The 16,683-nt window shown below is 37.8% G+C and overlaps 2 protein-coding genes across 4 annotated transcripts in view; both read left to right on the forward strand.

The window, feature by feature from the left end:
* Positions 1–12,623, forward strand: part of si:ch211-261d7.6 (zinc finger protein 595) — a 14,037-nt gene extending 1,414 nt beyond the window's left edge. The window contains exons 2-3 of one of the 2 annotated variants that reach the window (XM_061916060.1): positions 5,957–7,462; positions 11,169–12,623. In XM_061916060.1, the coding sequence (XP_061772044.1) occupies positions 5,957–7,462; positions 11,169–12,295 (2,633 nt within the window). In that variant the 3' untranslated portion in view covers positions 12,296–12,623. Of the gene's footprint in view, positions 1–5,956; positions 10,498–11,168 lie in introns of those variants that run through there. The other variant, XM_061916059.1, reaches the window with a different exon arrangement.
* Positions 12,624–13,558: 935 nt separating this feature from the next.
* The window catches only part of LOC133562148 (uncharacterized), a 31,393-nt gene continuing 28,268 nt past the window's right edge, over positions 13,559–16,683 (forward strand). For both annotated transcript variants that reach the window (XM_061916061.1, XM_061916062.1), the window contains exons 1-3: positions 13,559–13,658; positions 14,083–14,215; positions 14,306–14,533. In XM_061916061.1, coding sequence (XP_061772045.1) covers positions 14,113–14,215; positions 14,306–14,533 — 331 coding nt within the window. In that variant the 5' untranslated portion in view covers positions 13,559–13,658; positions 14,083–14,112. The remainder of the gene's footprint in view (positions 13,659–14,082; positions 14,216–14,305; positions 14,534–16,683) is intronic.

Here is a 16,683-nt window from a genome sequence, read left to right on the forward strand (position 1 = left end):
TTTCCGCTAAGGGGACAGGACGATTGATCCGTGTTAAAAAAGAATGAATGGGGCCATGTATCGTGAAATTTTGAGCCAAAACCTCCTTCCATCAGTGAGAGCTTTGAATGGTAGACCACATACTTATTTTAAACTATAATTTACAAATAAATTCTTTAAAATTCCTACAATGTGAATTCATGGAGGGTTTTTCTCACATACTGTCCCTCACAGTTGAAATGTACCTATGATGAAACTTACAGACCTCTGTCATCATTTTAAGTGGGAGAACTTGCACAATCAGTGGCTAACTAAATACTTTTTCCCCCACTGTATATAATGTGGGGGTAGATGACTATTGTCTAATTTGCCATGAGGTAATATGCTTTCACGTTGGAGTCATTTAAACTTTCCATTAAGACTGCAAAATGTAAAACAATTAGACTTACTAGTCTTTTTCACTTCACCAAAGAACATTAACATTAAGATCATGTTTCTCAGTGGCAAAATTACAATAAAAGTAAAATAGATGTTTTAAAGTGTAACAAAGACATTATAATTATATGTATACATCAACAAGTGTAAGGTAATATAAAGTGTTTCCATTAGATTTGCCTTTATCACTTCACCAAATAACACACTATGGCTGGGCCATATATCGCGGGTTTGTCTCTGTGCGATATAGAAAACTATATCATGATATTCGAATGTTTGTTCTCATGCAGTTGCTTTTAGCTGCTGGCATTACACTACAGGTTCTTCTGGCTCTTTCCCGTCTCTCCTTCTCACAGACAAGAGCACCTTCTTACACATGTCACATACTCTCACGTCATACGTCACATACGTATGTGCCCTCACGGAGCAGAGAGATAGCATGGGTAACGTTAACTGTGATGCTAGCACAGCCGTGCGAGTGGTGATACAAGAGAGAGAAGGTGCGAATAAAGGAATAATTCATTCTCAAGAAAAACAACAGAGGGTCCATCGTCGGGCAGTGGTTTGGCTTTAAGCTGGAATATGTCGAACAGACAACCGTAATTTGTCAAGTGTGGGCCAAAAGAGTTGCCATAAAAAGTAGCATTACTGCTAATATGTAGCATCATTTGAAAAGTCACCTGCTAGAGAATGAAGAGTGCTTACTCCGCATGTCATCATCTCCGTTAGGTGCCAAACGCCCACACCATCAAAATGCCGAAGCAAACATTTCCAGATCAACACCGTATGAAAAAAATAGTTAACAACAGAATTTAATAACGTCTTTAGTAACCTACCACATAGCGAAGGACCAACACTATTTGATTTCCTATTATGCAGCTAATTTTTATTTGACACTTAAAATGTCTCTGACAATCTTGCTTTTTCTGTTTTGGAAACGACATGAACGTTTATGCCATTGCTTAATAACTGGTAAATAAATACAGGTTTGGTCATTTGACTTAGTTGTGATTTCCCTCTCTGCATGAAAGTTTAAAATGAGCATATATTAATGCAGTATGAACAAGAATGTTTTAATGCAGACGCATAGAATCATCATACTGCTGTGATTATATGTATCAAGTGTTATTCAAGGCCAAGGGAAAATATCGAGATATATATCATGTAACGCGATATGGCCTAAAAATATCGAGATATTAAAAAAAGGCCATATCGCCCAGCCCTAACATAAACATTAAGATCCTCTCTCTGTGGCAAAATTAAAACAAAAGTAAAAAAAATGTTTATAGTGTAACAATGGTATTATACTAATACGTATCCATCAATAAGTGTAAGGTAATGTAAAGTGTTTCCAATAGAAGTGCACATATACATATTTTAATTTTCCTGAGGGAACTCTCCTGAAAGAATCCAAAAAGTTCCATCTCTCTATCTCTTTATCTCTCTATCTCTCTATCTCTCTATCTCTCTATCTCTCTATCTATCTATCCATCTATCCATCTATCCATCTATCCATCTATCCATCTATCCATCTATCCATCTATCCATCTATCCATCTATCCATCTATCCATCTATCCATCTATCCATCTATCCATCTATCTATCTATCTATCTATCTATCCATCCATCCATCCATCCATCTTCCTTCAGTTATGGTGGTAGGGGGAGTAGTTATATGACGTCATCACCTAATAGAAATCATACTTTCATGTTAGAGTTGCCAAAGTGTCCAATAAGAACAAAAACTGTAGTTCCTTTTTTGTAGGAGAAATAAAACAATCTTGTCTGATTATATCAGGGTTTCCCACACATTCATTTATTTGTTGCGGCCCGCCACGAAAGAATTACGGCCGCCACAAATAAAAATTAAAAAAAGAAGAAGAAAAAAAATTATTTATTTATTTTTTATTTTCCGGCTTTTGACTCGCGTGACCGCTCATAAAAGCAGTAGAACTCTGTCTGTGAATGGAGTTTGTAGTTACATATTATATAAATATGTAAATATTATATAAATATGTACATAAAGTGTTGTAATTATATTCCAACTCCGCGTTCTTCTTGGTCATCGCCGCCGTTTTTATTTTTTTATTTTTAACACTTAAATTTCTAGATCAACTTCCGATGTATCTATCGATTTTAAGTTTGAACTATTATTTTGTTTGTTTTATGCTCTTTTGTCAAAACTTTGATGTTTTTATATGGCAACCACACAACATATGCAATATTTTTTCCACATAAAACATTTTTAAGTGATAATTTTTAAGTAATAATTCATTTTAAACATAGATTTTTTTGTCCTTTTTTTTTGAGCAATGTAAAAAAAAGAAAATAAAGACAAAAGGAAAAAAAAACTGCCTGCATGGCCGCTTTGTGTCAATATTGCCACTTTTTCGCATTAGATTTCACCTCATTCCACTTTTTTAAAATGTGTTTTTTTATTTTTGCAATACTATCAATTTTGCAATTTTTGCAGAATGTGTGGCGGGCCGGTAAACGATTAGCTGCGGGCCGCAAATGGTCCCCGGGCCGCACTTTGGACACCCCTGGTGTACATGGTCTATTTTCTTGTCAATGGAGCGAATATTGGCCAGGGCAATGTAAAAGCTACCTTGTACGGGTTAGCCAAGCCCGGAGTAGTTCACTGGCTCCAAAAGTCTTTAAAGTCCATAAATAAATTACTGTTAGCATTATTTAACAGTAACGTCAGGCAGTATACACATTGTTGGCATAGAAATGTAAAAAGGATCTCAAGACTGAAAACATACTATACAATTGGCCGATATTATTGGTCAATCCCCCCAAAAAAACATATTTTGCCCTCACAACACCGTATCTGACAATAGTGAGTACACTACAGATGTCACGGTTTGAAGATTTCTTATTGCGATTATATGCTCCAAATTTTAAGGAAATACTTATTGTAAAATATTTTAACCAAGTTTTATTTTAAAAAACACAACACATTCCAAATTATTTCCTTTGTAGAAGAAAAAAACTTTCAGACTGTTTCATGGAACGCAAATAAAAATGTAATGTGCCTATAAAATCAACACAAGCATTATAAACAAAGTAATATGGCAGAAAACCAAATAACATAATTAAATAAAAATACATGTGAAAATTGTGCAGGATGGCACCTAATGGACATTAGAGATAATCAAATAAAAACAAATATAAGAATTTTGCAAGATGACACCTGATGGCCATAAGATGTAACTGCACTTTTTGTCCATATAGAGAAAAATAATGTTCCTGTATGAGATCTAGTCCTACACATAGTGGCTACACGTTTATAGCACAAATAATAATCAATTATTTTGATCAATATTGAAATCATGACTATTGAAGATTATTCATTATGGTAGGTAAAACAATGTTGGGGTGGGGCGTAAAAGTGACTCCATCATGTAATTAGTAATGTCTAACAATACTCTTTTAAATTATGCCTTTATCTCTATTTTTACATTTTGATGTTGTTTTTTTTTTAAAGTTATGTACATTTTGTGTACATTTGCATGTACTTTAAGTCTAAGTCTAAATGTATGCTCATGTACATGCTGTATCGGGATAGATCCATCAACAGTTAGAGCAGAAAAATTTCATATAGAAATTAACAGTGGAATTTTCAGAGTAAAATACACCATAAAACATCAACAAAGGGCCATGTCATGGAAATGTTTTTTGAAGTAATTCCTTTTTGACATGAACAAAACACAAGTTATGTAAAAAAAAAAAAACATGATTTACTGTTAGGCCAATAAAGATAAAGTCAAATAAACACGCTTTGTTCTTCTCCAACATATTGTTTTCTAGTGCAACAGCTTGCCCCCCAAAAATAATCAGGAGTTATACCTCTCACAATACACTAATACGCAATCTTCACACTGACAACTCAGCGTGTTGACACTTCACAACCCGTGTTCAATTCAATGAGATGACAAAACATTTTAGATAGTGTTGCGGTTATTGAAAAACTGACAAAGTTAGTGATTAGATACAGGACGAATGACTATCCCAGTAAACAAACAGCAAGACTTTATAAACAAGTTGTGGCAGGGTTCCTTACACATGGCCTGTTGCATGATTCAACACGTCATTAACTCTGTCTTAGCAGCTGAGTGAAGGACAATGTGCTGCATTTCCAAAATGAAAGCAACATTAAATATTTTTCTTTTCCACGGTATACTTTTTGAGTGGGACAAATGTGTATGTCTCTGATTTTTGAATGATTCTTATGTGTAACAATTTTTAATTGATTAAAATAAATCAAAACTCAATTCAAAAATAACATATATATATATTATTATTATTATTATTATTATTATTATTATTATTATTATTATTATTATTATTTTATTTTATTTATTTATTTATTTTTTCCAAAATCTGTCCTGTCCAGCCACTTAAGTAAATGTTTGGGTGGAATTTTATTTAAAAAAAAAAAGTTTTCTTTTAAATAATATATACATTTATCAGAGCTGATTAAATATTTCATGGAGGAATGTAGATGGTCATAGAACAGGCACCCAATGTTATTAGGAAAAAAAAGTATTGATTGTGAATCGTTATGAATTGAGAATCGATTCTGTATTGTATCGTTGCCCCCAAGAATCAAATCGAATTGTGTGGTGCCCGAAGATTCACGGTCCTAGTCTCCAATATTGTCCACATATGTTGCCATCTATGAGCAACAGTGCTCTCTAATATCAAGCGCTCTTGAAAATATCCAAAAACCTCTATTTTATTTACATGGTTTAAATATATACGTAATGTAGTAACAGGCACATTCATAATAACATGTAATATTTATGTATTTTGTTACTTTGACGGACACCGCGGCACATTTATTTCACACGCATCAAAACCTTTGATATTTCTCTTACTAACTTCTACTAATCATGGCAAACTTAATGAGGCACAACAATGGCTACCTTGGGACAAATGATTATATGTTTAACGTATCTTTTTAAGCCTCAAAATAAGGAGGATGAGCTACATGTTTTAGATAATGCGTGATAAGCGACTTCTGCAAGCAGCAATATTTGCTAATTGCTAAATGAGAAATACAAACTACAAACATGAAACAATCACGTACCGCACAATGTCTCTCCTCTGTGTGATGCCGACTGATGAGGTGTTCATATCTTCTGTCGGTTTTTAGGGGTTTATGGACACAATAGAGTACTCCCATTAGCTGCATTGTTAGCGACCTTGTAAATGCCATAATTACGAATTAGAATGCGTAAAAAAACATACAAATGATGGGCAAAATTTCCCCAAAGTTTAGTGCAGTTGGCTTTTAGATTGGATTAATGAAAAAGCACCACTGTTAATGGGCGGATAAAAAAATATTTGACTTTGTTTCGGGAATAAGCGGTAGGAAATGGATGGATGGCTAGATCATAAAACTAAAACAAGCACTTAGCCCTGTAGTTTAGAATGCTTTATATTGGTGTGAGTCGCACTGTTATTTGTAAAAAAAAAAATCTTTTGACCTGACATCTAATATTGTTTTAAATTGTTGTATTTGCTCTAATTTTAGGGCCTAAAATTTGTTGCCAAGATTGTGGCGAGGCCTTTAAAGAAGAAGCAGGCTACTTGGAGCACCGCAATCAGCACCCCGACGGAAGCTGCCTAATGTATTTAGAGCCAGTGGAAGATTTGGATGATGCCGACAAAGATGGAGAAAGTACAAGTTACTGTAATTTCTGCTCACAGTCATTTGGTGATTTGAGTGAATTCCGCTTACACATGGAGAACCACCGCAGTCAACCCCTTGACACTCAGCCGATTTCAGGGGCGGCGAAGCCAACCTTTCAATGCGAGGAATGTGGCAAGAGCTATTTTATGTTCGGACACTATCTCAATCATCAGCGGAGCCACATTCAGGCGTCAAAATCTCTATTTAAAGACTTGGAGCAGTTGAAGAAAAAGTCCTTTCAGTGCGAATCCTGCGGGCGGAGTTATTCTCGTCAGTCTGCTCTTGATGCCCACCGACGTTGTCATGAAGGAAAATTAATCAAATCCCGAAACAGGACTTCAGAGGAATTTATTCCTCCAGTTGAGACAGCAGGTGAAGCCAAGCCTGTTGAAAACCAGACTTATGCTATTCCCGAGAAGCTTATCAGTTGCACTTGCGGTAAAGCTTTTTCTTCTCTGAATGGCTTGAAAACACACCAGCGATTCAGCCACTCCCTCCAGTGCTCTAAAATAGAAATTAAAGTAAAGCAGAAGAAAAATGTGTATAACTGTAAGGACTGCAAGAAGATTTTCCATGGCCATCTTGCTTGGTTCAACCATGAGAAATGGCATGAAAACCGAGCAGAAGGCTCTGCAAACCGATTTCCATGTGAGACCTGTGGAAAAGTGTTTATGACTCAAACCTTCTACTTTAGACACCTCCGCACGGTGCACAGCGAGGCCCCGGCAAAGTCATTTCTCCACCAAGTGGGCCAGGTGCAGAAAAGGGCGCTTGAATGTAAAGACTGTGGCCTCAAGTTTTCTAGACCGTCAGCATTTCACTCTCATCAGCGTCAACACACAAAGGATTTTAAAGAAACCGAGGGATTGGCTGATAAGCAAAAACCTCTGGTACAACAGCAGATTGCTTTGCATGGTGAACCTATATTGAGATATCAAGCAGATGCACAGAATGTTCTTCGGCTTAAGAGTGATGATGACCCACTTGTTAATGAAGAAGATATGGAGAGTTATGAACCTGGGGATTTCAACGTCTTGGTGATCAGTGCCAGTGAATCGGAGGAGGAGACCGTTCAAGACTCTCATTTTGAGCTGGACAGCGAAGCTGATCAACAGGCTAAAGACTTAGCCGAAACCGTCCCTGCTCCCAATCAACCAGAGCTGGGCTTGAAAATTGTACAGGTTGATCTTGAGTCTGGCAAGGAACAACGCCCAACGACAGAAGCCGAAAACACAGTGGTGGCAGAAAGAATTGATTGTCCAGATTGTTACCGGTGGTTTACTAGTGAGTCATCTCTGCGGGCTCACTTAATGTGGCACAACGTTCATGAGAGGAGACGAAAGAAAGGTCAGTCCGTGGAAGTTTACACATGTGACAATGAAGCTAATAGTTACGCAGCAGGTTATACCACAATAGAAAGGAAGCAGGAATTAAGCCAGCTAGAGCAATTAAATTGTGTGACGTGTGACAACTGCGGTGTATACTTTGTATGTTCGTCTGCTCATATCGTTGATCAGCCCAATAGAAAACAATGGTTATGCCAAGATTGTGTGACATCTAGCTCACAGAAAGCTAGTTTGGTAAGCCACACAATGAACCACTCTGCACGTAGAAAACAGAACATATCAGTTATAAAAGTGTACAATCCAAAGAAAACACTTCTCGGCCCTAAAATACACCATTGCGAGCAGTGTGGGAAGGGTTTTTGGTCTTTAGGAGCGTACTCTCATCACAAGCAAAATCCAAGTCAATGTGTCGATGTGAGGCTAAGGACAGGCATTGCACAGCCAATGCACCGTGGGCGTTCTCGCACCAGCAATAAAGTCACATGTACAGTTTGTGGTAGAAAATTCCGTCACAAGGGCATTATGACGTTGCACATGCGCATACATGAAAATGGAAACCACAAGTGTGACATCTGCAACAGATCATTCCGTCTGTTATCCAGCCTCCTCAGGCACCAGGTTGTGCATAACGAACACCTACCACCACCTACTAAGTCTTTTCAGCACCAGGTAGAGCAGCTGCAAAAGAATACGTACAGCTGCACCGAATGCGGTAAGCTGTTCTCCCGGGCCAAAGCCCTTAAGTTTCATATGAAGTACCACGGTTATGAGAGTGGGCATTCACCTTCACCACCTAGATCCTCACAGGAGGTCATCCAGTGTGTCTTGTGCCTGACCTATTTCAAAACCAAGGCCTCTTTGCGAGCTCACCAAAAGATTTGCATTAAAAAAGAATGCCAAACATCAAATTGTCAGACCGAAAGACTAAATGATAATTTAATGGAAGAAAGCTCCGTAAGGTTACCGCATATCACTGTTAAAAAGAAAGAAATAGACACAGAGGAGCTACACAGTGAAAGTCCAAATACTACATGCCACTTAGAAACAAACAGTAATTTGAAATACAAATGCAAAAAGTGTGACAAAAGCTTTTCAGTTGTTGGGGCTTTAAACTTGCATAACAGAATTCATGCTAAGGGCTACAAAAATAAAGCTTATGCGACATTATCCTCTTTGCGTAGTGAAGAAGAGTTAAGGAAAGACTTTCCATTTCCGTGCATTGAATGTGGGAAGCGATTTATATCCAACTCTGCCCTTGGCTCCCACAAAAGATGGCACTCTAAAGAAAAGTTTTCTAACTACTGGCTGCAGGACCACCACATGAGTACACAACACGTAAATAGCCCCAAAAGTGACACCCAATGTGACTTATTGTGTCCAGAAAGGCTACTTTTAAGTGACGATACAGGTACCCAGGAAGGCGTTACCTCCCTCAAATCAGTTAACCAGGTGGTTTTAGATGACTGTGAACCCACCTCTATGCTGACTTCAAAAATGCACCAGTGTCCCCTCTGTTCTGTGAGCTTTTCCACACCCAAAGGCCTTTGTGCCCACAAATTGCAAGCCCACCCAGAGATTGCAAAAGACACACCTAAGATTACAGTGGATGCTCAAACTCAAGCATCCAAAGTGACAATCAGTGTTGTTGGCGAGAAAAACCTTGGATTAGATGCCCCTCCTTTGAGTTCTGCCATAAAAGTTCAGTGTGGTCTGCAGTGCAGCACTGCTGTCAAGGACCGTAAACTACGTCCAGAATTTAAAACGGAAGTCCAAGCCCCTGAGGCCTTAGCTGATATCTCGCTTCCCTTTAGCCGCCTATCAGAGCCCACTGGTAAATGTCTCTACAAATGTGGGAAATGCGGTAAAGCTTTCCAGACTGAAGGGCAGTTAGTAAGTCACAAGACTAGGGCAAAGAGCCGGCCTTTCTGCTGTGCTTTGTGCTGCAATGCCTTCTGGACTGAGAATCAGCTGCAGCAACACCTCACCTGGCATGATCAGGTGCGATTGCGGCTCCCCAACGAGGTTAGATTGCGCCTCAGTGCTGCTTTGACTTCGAGGTCCCTCAAACCAATAGATAATTAATTTTTTTCACCATCCACATTACCAAACCGAACATGTTCACATTGTCAAGGTGATGCATGTAATTTTGCTAATCCTCTAATGGTAGTCAGTGACTTACAGGACCCCACTGACCATCACCTTGCATCTGTTGGTGATGACAGAGGGACGAACTATGGCCGTGCTCCTGCCTTCTCTGGAGACTCAGGGCAACCTTACTTGTCTTGAATCTTAAGCTACTTTTAGTCATAAAACTGATTTGCACCAGCACTACATTAAACACGCCCAGGGTGTGTTATAAAAAAGAAAAAGTGACAAACTAAATGTAAATTACATGTAAACCTTAATGTTTCTTTGTGTTTGTCTGTCCTTTTGATCAAAGTTATTTTTAGTCCTAACTTACGTTATCATATTTGTCTTATATGTTGTTGTCCTTTGAAGCGTATCTTTACACTGGATTTAGTAGTGTCTTAATGTTCTATGACCTACACAATGTCCCCTTTTAAACACGTCATGAAAACATTTACTTGAAAAAATGAATGCGTTTCAGCTAAGCGTATGCATCTAAAAATAGATATACATTAAATATATTTATGCTCATCTGGATCATTTTATGCTCTGTTGAAGATCAGAAAAAAAATACTGGTATCTTAGTTTTGGTTAAATTACCAGAGAAATGTTGGATAAAACCCAGTCAAAAAGGCCTGTCGCAAAACACTAATATGTACAATGTTTTTGCATGAACTGACTACTAAGCTCATGACCTTTTTCTTTGTCATGGTTTATTTCTATGTTGTAGAAAAGTTATTTATTGCTTAAAAAGACTGTGGCACTTGTATTCATTTAGAATGGCTTAGTTGCACTTATTTTGGAGAAATATCTATTAATGAAGCCTTTTTCTTAGGTGACTGATGCCTCTCACTATATGTTAACTTGCTGTTTTTGACAATATAATAAATTGATCTGCTTTAGCCTGAATTAGTGGCTTGTGTAATGAATTCACACTTTTTCATCCTTAACAGTATTTGAAATTTTTTTTATTTATCTTTTTTTTTTTTTTTTTTTTTAGTAAAATAAGTGTTCAAGGAGCATTACCGACAGCTGCTGTACTTTATGGGGGACGGTGCTGTTTTATTTGAATCACATTCAGATTTTTACTTGAGATGTAATCATGGGCCGCGTTTAATAATGACAGACATTTTTTTTGTCATATATTTGGTTTGAATAGATGGTCAACTGTTATTGTTGGACTGCAGTTGTTTTACTGAACAATTCAAACAAACCGGTGTTGATTGTATGGTGGATGCTTAGTGGGATACATTGTGTTCGTTTTAGTTTAAGCCACATTGGGCGAATAGATTAAGAAAAAAGATGCAAAAAATCGATTTCTATTCATATTGTTGGATAAGATAAAAAACAAATCATGTAGTCCTTGAGGATCTAAAGATTGAGTTTCTGGACATGTGCTTTAGAGTTTAACAGAGTTCTAAACCTTCTGACTAATGCAAATCTATCATCTGTGAGCAAAGAGATATCTTCTTCAACTAAATGTGCGTAAATATCTCTTTCATACCTTTTTTTCTCTAAGCAAATTCTCAAATCTTTGTAAAATTCAGTCTTTTAATCATACATTTTCTCACTATTTCTAGCCAACAGGATAAAGTTGAACTTTTCGCAGATGTACAGACCGAGGCCGTCATCTGTGGAGGTCTTGAGAAAAGTGGGGGAGGTGCAGAATGACCAGGAGATGGAAGCTGACTGTCAAGTGCAGCAAGAAAGTTCCAACTCCATGAAGACGGTCCACAGGTGCAACATTTGTGGGAAAGGATACGCGTATCTGCTATCTTATCGAAAGCATTTGCAGCTGCATAAGAAGCGGCCCTCTACAATCAAAAGCTTGCACGGCGACACCGCCCAAACGTACGACTGCCCGATTTGCGGAATGGGCTTCTACAGAAAAACTCGTTTGCAAGGTCACCTGTTAACCCACAGACTACACGACGTGTACCGGTGTGAGCAGTGCAACAAGAACTTTGAGTCTGTCAGTTCGTGGGTGACTCATGAAGATCTCCATAAAACCCGGCCATTTTGGTGTCTCACCTGTGCCAAAGGGTTTAGACAAGAGGAATTTCTTGATAAACACCTGCAAAGAGACCATATGGGGAATTACAAGTGCAATGTTTGCCCCAAACGCTATCTCACCTCATCCCTGCTCAGCGATCACATAAGTAACCATTATTCACCACGTCTCAAAAAGGCAGCCATTGATGAAAATGAAATGAAAAATGGAAATGTGTCTATTCCAAATCAAGTGCTTGAACCAGGGACGGGGGCGGGGCCGGGGACGGAGCCGGGGACGGAGCCGGGGACGGAGCCGGGGACGGAGCCGGGGACGGAGCCGGGGACGGTGCCGGGGACGGAGCCGGGGACGGAGTCGGGAACGGAGCCGGGGAGCCTTGACAAAGCCAGAGAGCTGTGTGAGGATGAAGAGTTTGCTCATTCTGACCACTCTGATTGTGGGGAGCCTTTGCACAAGCCCCCCAAATTGTCCACATCTCTAGTTTGTCATCCAGGAGTAGAAGTAGAAGCGCAAACTTTGCCAGTTCACAATGGCGGCGACAAACCGGAGCAAAAGCAACGCAGGTCGTATCATAAGTACTGGGAATGGGAGTGTTTTGAATGCGACATGGGCTTTGATGATGTGTCTCATCTTCATTTGCATTATATCAAACATGCTACTGGAGAGGTGCCTTTTCTACATGAAATGGAGGGATGAACTTAACTTGTTTTACATTTCAGAGATTTGACCAACAATGAGTTTCAAAACGAAATGAATGAAATCTAACTTGTCATAAACTGTACTTCAAAAAACGTTTTTTAAATTATTGGCTATACCAGTAAATATGTTTCAAGAATAAGAACATGCTTGCTTTTCTTTCTTTTGATATTTTACTAATTGTTTCCTTTAGTATTATTTAATTGTTTGGTTTCAGGTGAAATGTTATCTAAGCCTTACACTTTTTGTTCTGTAATATAACATCTGTCTTCCCAAAATGTCTGCCATATTGACCAGTACGTGCAAAATAAAAGATCTCTTTACGATAGTTTGTGTGTTTTCAGAGGTAAATAATGAGTGGTTAAGCACAAATTATGAATCAATATTTTGAATTTGTATATTTTAGAAAAAACTTTTTTTTTTACTATGTCCTCAGTGGTTTACTTGAGGACTTTGATGCTGTTCATATAAGATTAAGATGGTAGGTGCAATAAATGCATCAATTGTAACCAAAAAGTCGTTTCTTTAGTGTTTGTATGACTAAAAGAGTGGTATGATATTTACAAAATACAAAACATTTCAAGAAACCAACGTGTTATTACAAAAAATGCATTTAAAATATTTCATAAACTATTTAAAACCTTTTATACAGTACATAGGAAACGACAACTATAAACATTTATGGTTCAGAGTAATTACTGTCTAAAAAAAGATATTGTTTCTCTCAGAATAGTATAAAACATGAAAAATTATTGCCATAAAAGATTTTGCAATGTGGTTTTTGTTCAAGATTTAAATTCTTCCAAACACCCTGTTCCATCCATATTTGATCATTTAAAAAAAAGGTTCTGAATATTATTCAGATTGCAATAAATATTCCACTATTGTGTAATATATTTGTAAATAATATATATGTATATATATGACATGGTATTATACATGTAATCGTGCAAAACATTTTTTATTTATTCAAAATCATCCTAATTATTTAGTCATTTAAAAAAATGCAATGTATACGTTTGTATTTCATTTTTGAACATATGTATGGTAACATATATACATATATATATATAAATGTATGTCTGTGTGTGTGTATTGTCTTTTTTAGACATGAATAATCTGACATGATTATTGGAATCACACAAACGCAACAGCAACATTTTAAATGACCAACACTTCACATTCCTGTCCGTTAGGTGGCGGTAATGCGGTTTGGCCCACAATATCTCTGCACAAGAGTGCCCCTCCCCTCAATGAGCTGATTCCCCGTCGTGACGTCACAATGTCCGCCGCTTCGGCGACACAGGACGCTTTGCTTTGTGTGAACTGCTACTGTGATGATTTTATGGACTAACCCGCGCAGGTAACACGCGAATTACGTCCTAATTTAACATTTTAAAATATATGCACATATATACAACGCGGATACATTTGTTTGCAGTATTCTAGCGATTTGTAGCTTGACTTATCGCATTATATATCACCGAATGTATGCTAACAATGCTATCACATCAGTGTATGTAATGTTTCTTTGTACATTATTTGTATTTTTAGTCCACTAACACAAATATGGTGAATTTAGGTCACAGCAGACAACCGGCAGCTGCACTCCCATCTCCATCACTTGTCTTTTGTAATCCAAATGCAGTATCCTATTCATACTCCTGCCTACTTGGCCATCTGGAAAACAAAGGACACACACACACTAGCCATTGCAATGTATTTCTTACCGGAATGGCTTAATATGTGTGCTATTTTGCTTGTATCTGTGGTGTCTTGATTCCCAGAAACTTGTGAACAAGTGCAGCTGAGAAGCCATGCAGAGCCCAGCCCAGGAGGACAGTGGACCAAACCCCCTGAGGACCCAAACCACACTGGACAATGAGACCAGCTCCACTGAGTCAGCATCAACTGAAACAGGTGCAAAAGAACAGCAGTCGGTTGAAAAGGAGCCATGGCATCTTCCAATGGAAGACACAAATATGAATCTAACAAATGAAACATCCGCAGATAAATTACTTCAACAAGCAGAGGGGAAAGAACCCGCCGAAAACACAGAAACGATGAAAGCGGACGAGGGTCCGAAAACTCAGTCAGAGTTGACACTGAGCACCAATAAAGATCAAGTCCCAAATGAAGAAAAGATGAAGAAAAAAATCAAAGGTTTCAACCCCAGGAAAGCAATGAGTGATCCTCTGAAGATGGACATGACCAAGCCAGTGGTTATGCCACTAACATGTAAGTAACCTTGTGTGAACGTCCTCATTCCTTTTTGTTTCAGTGTCAGTGTTGGCGATTAGGCGTTATTTCATCACTCTGGGATAAATGTTGTGTGTTCATAGTACAGGTCACGTTTTATTTTGCTCTGAGTTTAAATTGTGTTTGTTTGAAACAGATGACTATTTCCTCAACTTACGAGTACAATTGGTTATGTGATGTAGCTCTTAAAGGCCTACTGAAACCCACTACTACCGACCACGCAGTCTGATAGTTTATATATCAATGATGAAATATTAACATTGCAACACATGCCAATACGGCCGGTTTAGTTGACTAAATTGCAATTTTAAACTTCCCGCGGAGTTTCTTGTTGAAAACGTCGCAGAATGATGACTTTACGGACTGTCAGGAAATATTAGCTCAGCACCAGTTATGGCTAAAAGTCTTCTCTTTTCATCGCATGATTACACAGTAATTTGGACATCTGTGTTGCTGAATCTTTTGCAATTTGTTCAATTAATAATGGAGACTATAAAAACAATGCTTCTGGTGGAAAGCGGTGTATTGCAGCTGTCTTTAGCACCGAGACACAGTCGGTGTTTCTTTATTTTTAACACAGAGCGGTCAAGCGAACATGTTTCTCTACGTCAACCAGCAGGTTTTTGGATGGGAAAATTGTGATATATATATCTTACCGGAGACATCATTGGATTATTCGTCCTCCTGCAGTAGCTGTTTAAAAGGCAGCTGTGAGCTTGGCTCCTCTGCTTCTCTCTGAGACACTGCGTGTTCACCGCAGCCATCCGACCTCGAGGTATGTCTTTACAATCTCACTAAAACACTATTAAAACAATAAGCAGATAAGGGATCTTCCAGAATTATCCTAGTAAATGTGTCTAATTACATCTGAAACGCTCACACCGCCGCCGCCCGGAGCCGTCGCTTTTTATTTTATTTTTTATTTTTTCTTCCAGTCCTTCGCTATCAATATCATCATCCACGAATCTATCATCCTCGCTGAAATAATGGGGAAATTGTTGTTTTCTCGGTCCGAATAGCTCTTGCTGCTGGTGGCTCCCATTAAAAAAACAATGTGAGGACGTGAGGAGCCCTCACCCTTGTGACGTCATCGTCTGCGACTTCCGGTAAAGGCGAGGTTTTTTTATCAGCACCAGAAGTTGCTAACTTTATCGTCGATGTTCTCTACTAAATGCTTTCAGCAAAAATATGGCAATATCGCAAAATGATCAAGTATGACACATAGAATGGACCTGCTATCCCTGTTTGAATAAGAAAATCTAATTTCAGTAGGCCTTTAACTCAAAATACTTTTACTTTGAATAAAAATCTCCTATTGAGATAAATTGAAATCAGAGATGCTAGAGATGTCCGATAATGGCTTTTTTGCTGATATCCGATATTCCGATATTGTCCAACTCATAATTACCGATTCCGATATCAACCAATGCCTATATATACAGTCGTGGAATTAACACGTTATTATGCTTAATTTAGTTGTTATGCCCCGCTGGATGCATTAAACCAGTGGTTCTCATATGGGGGTACTTGAAGGTATGCCAAGGGGTACGTGAGATTTTTTAAAAATAGCAACAATTCAAAAATCCTTTATAAATATGTTTATTGAATAATACTTCAACAAAATATGAATGTAAGTTCATAAACTGTGAAAAGAAATGCACCAATGCAATATTCAGTGTTGACAGATAGATTTTTTGTGGACATGTTCCATAAATAATTTATTTTTTGTGAGGAAATGTTTAGAATTAAGGTCATGAATCCAGGTGGATCTCTATTACAATCCCCAAAGAGGGCACTTTAAGTTGATGATTACTTCTGTGTGTAGAATTCTTTATTTATAATTGAAACCCTTGTTTATTTTTCAACAAGTTTTTTTTTTTTTATATATATCTTTTTTCAAATAGTTCAAGGAAGACCACTACAAATGAGCAATATTTTGCTCTGTGTTACAATTTAATAAATCAGAAACTGATGACATAGTGCTGTATTTTACAATTTAGTGGTGAAATGTACAGAATATGTACTGTACTGTGCAATCTAATAATACAAGTTTTAATCAATCAATCAAAAACAAGGTTTTCCAACATAAGAGAACAACTTCAACTCCAGTTATGAAAAAAATTGCTAAC

Source organism: Nerophis ophidion, linkage group LG11, assembly GCF_033978795.1.
Source record: "Nerophis ophidion isolate RoL-2023_Sa linkage group LG11, RoL_Noph_v1.0, whole genome shotgun sequence".
NCBI lineage: Eukaryota > Metazoa > Chordata > Actinopteri > Syngnathiformes > Syngnathidae > Nerophis > Nerophis ophidion.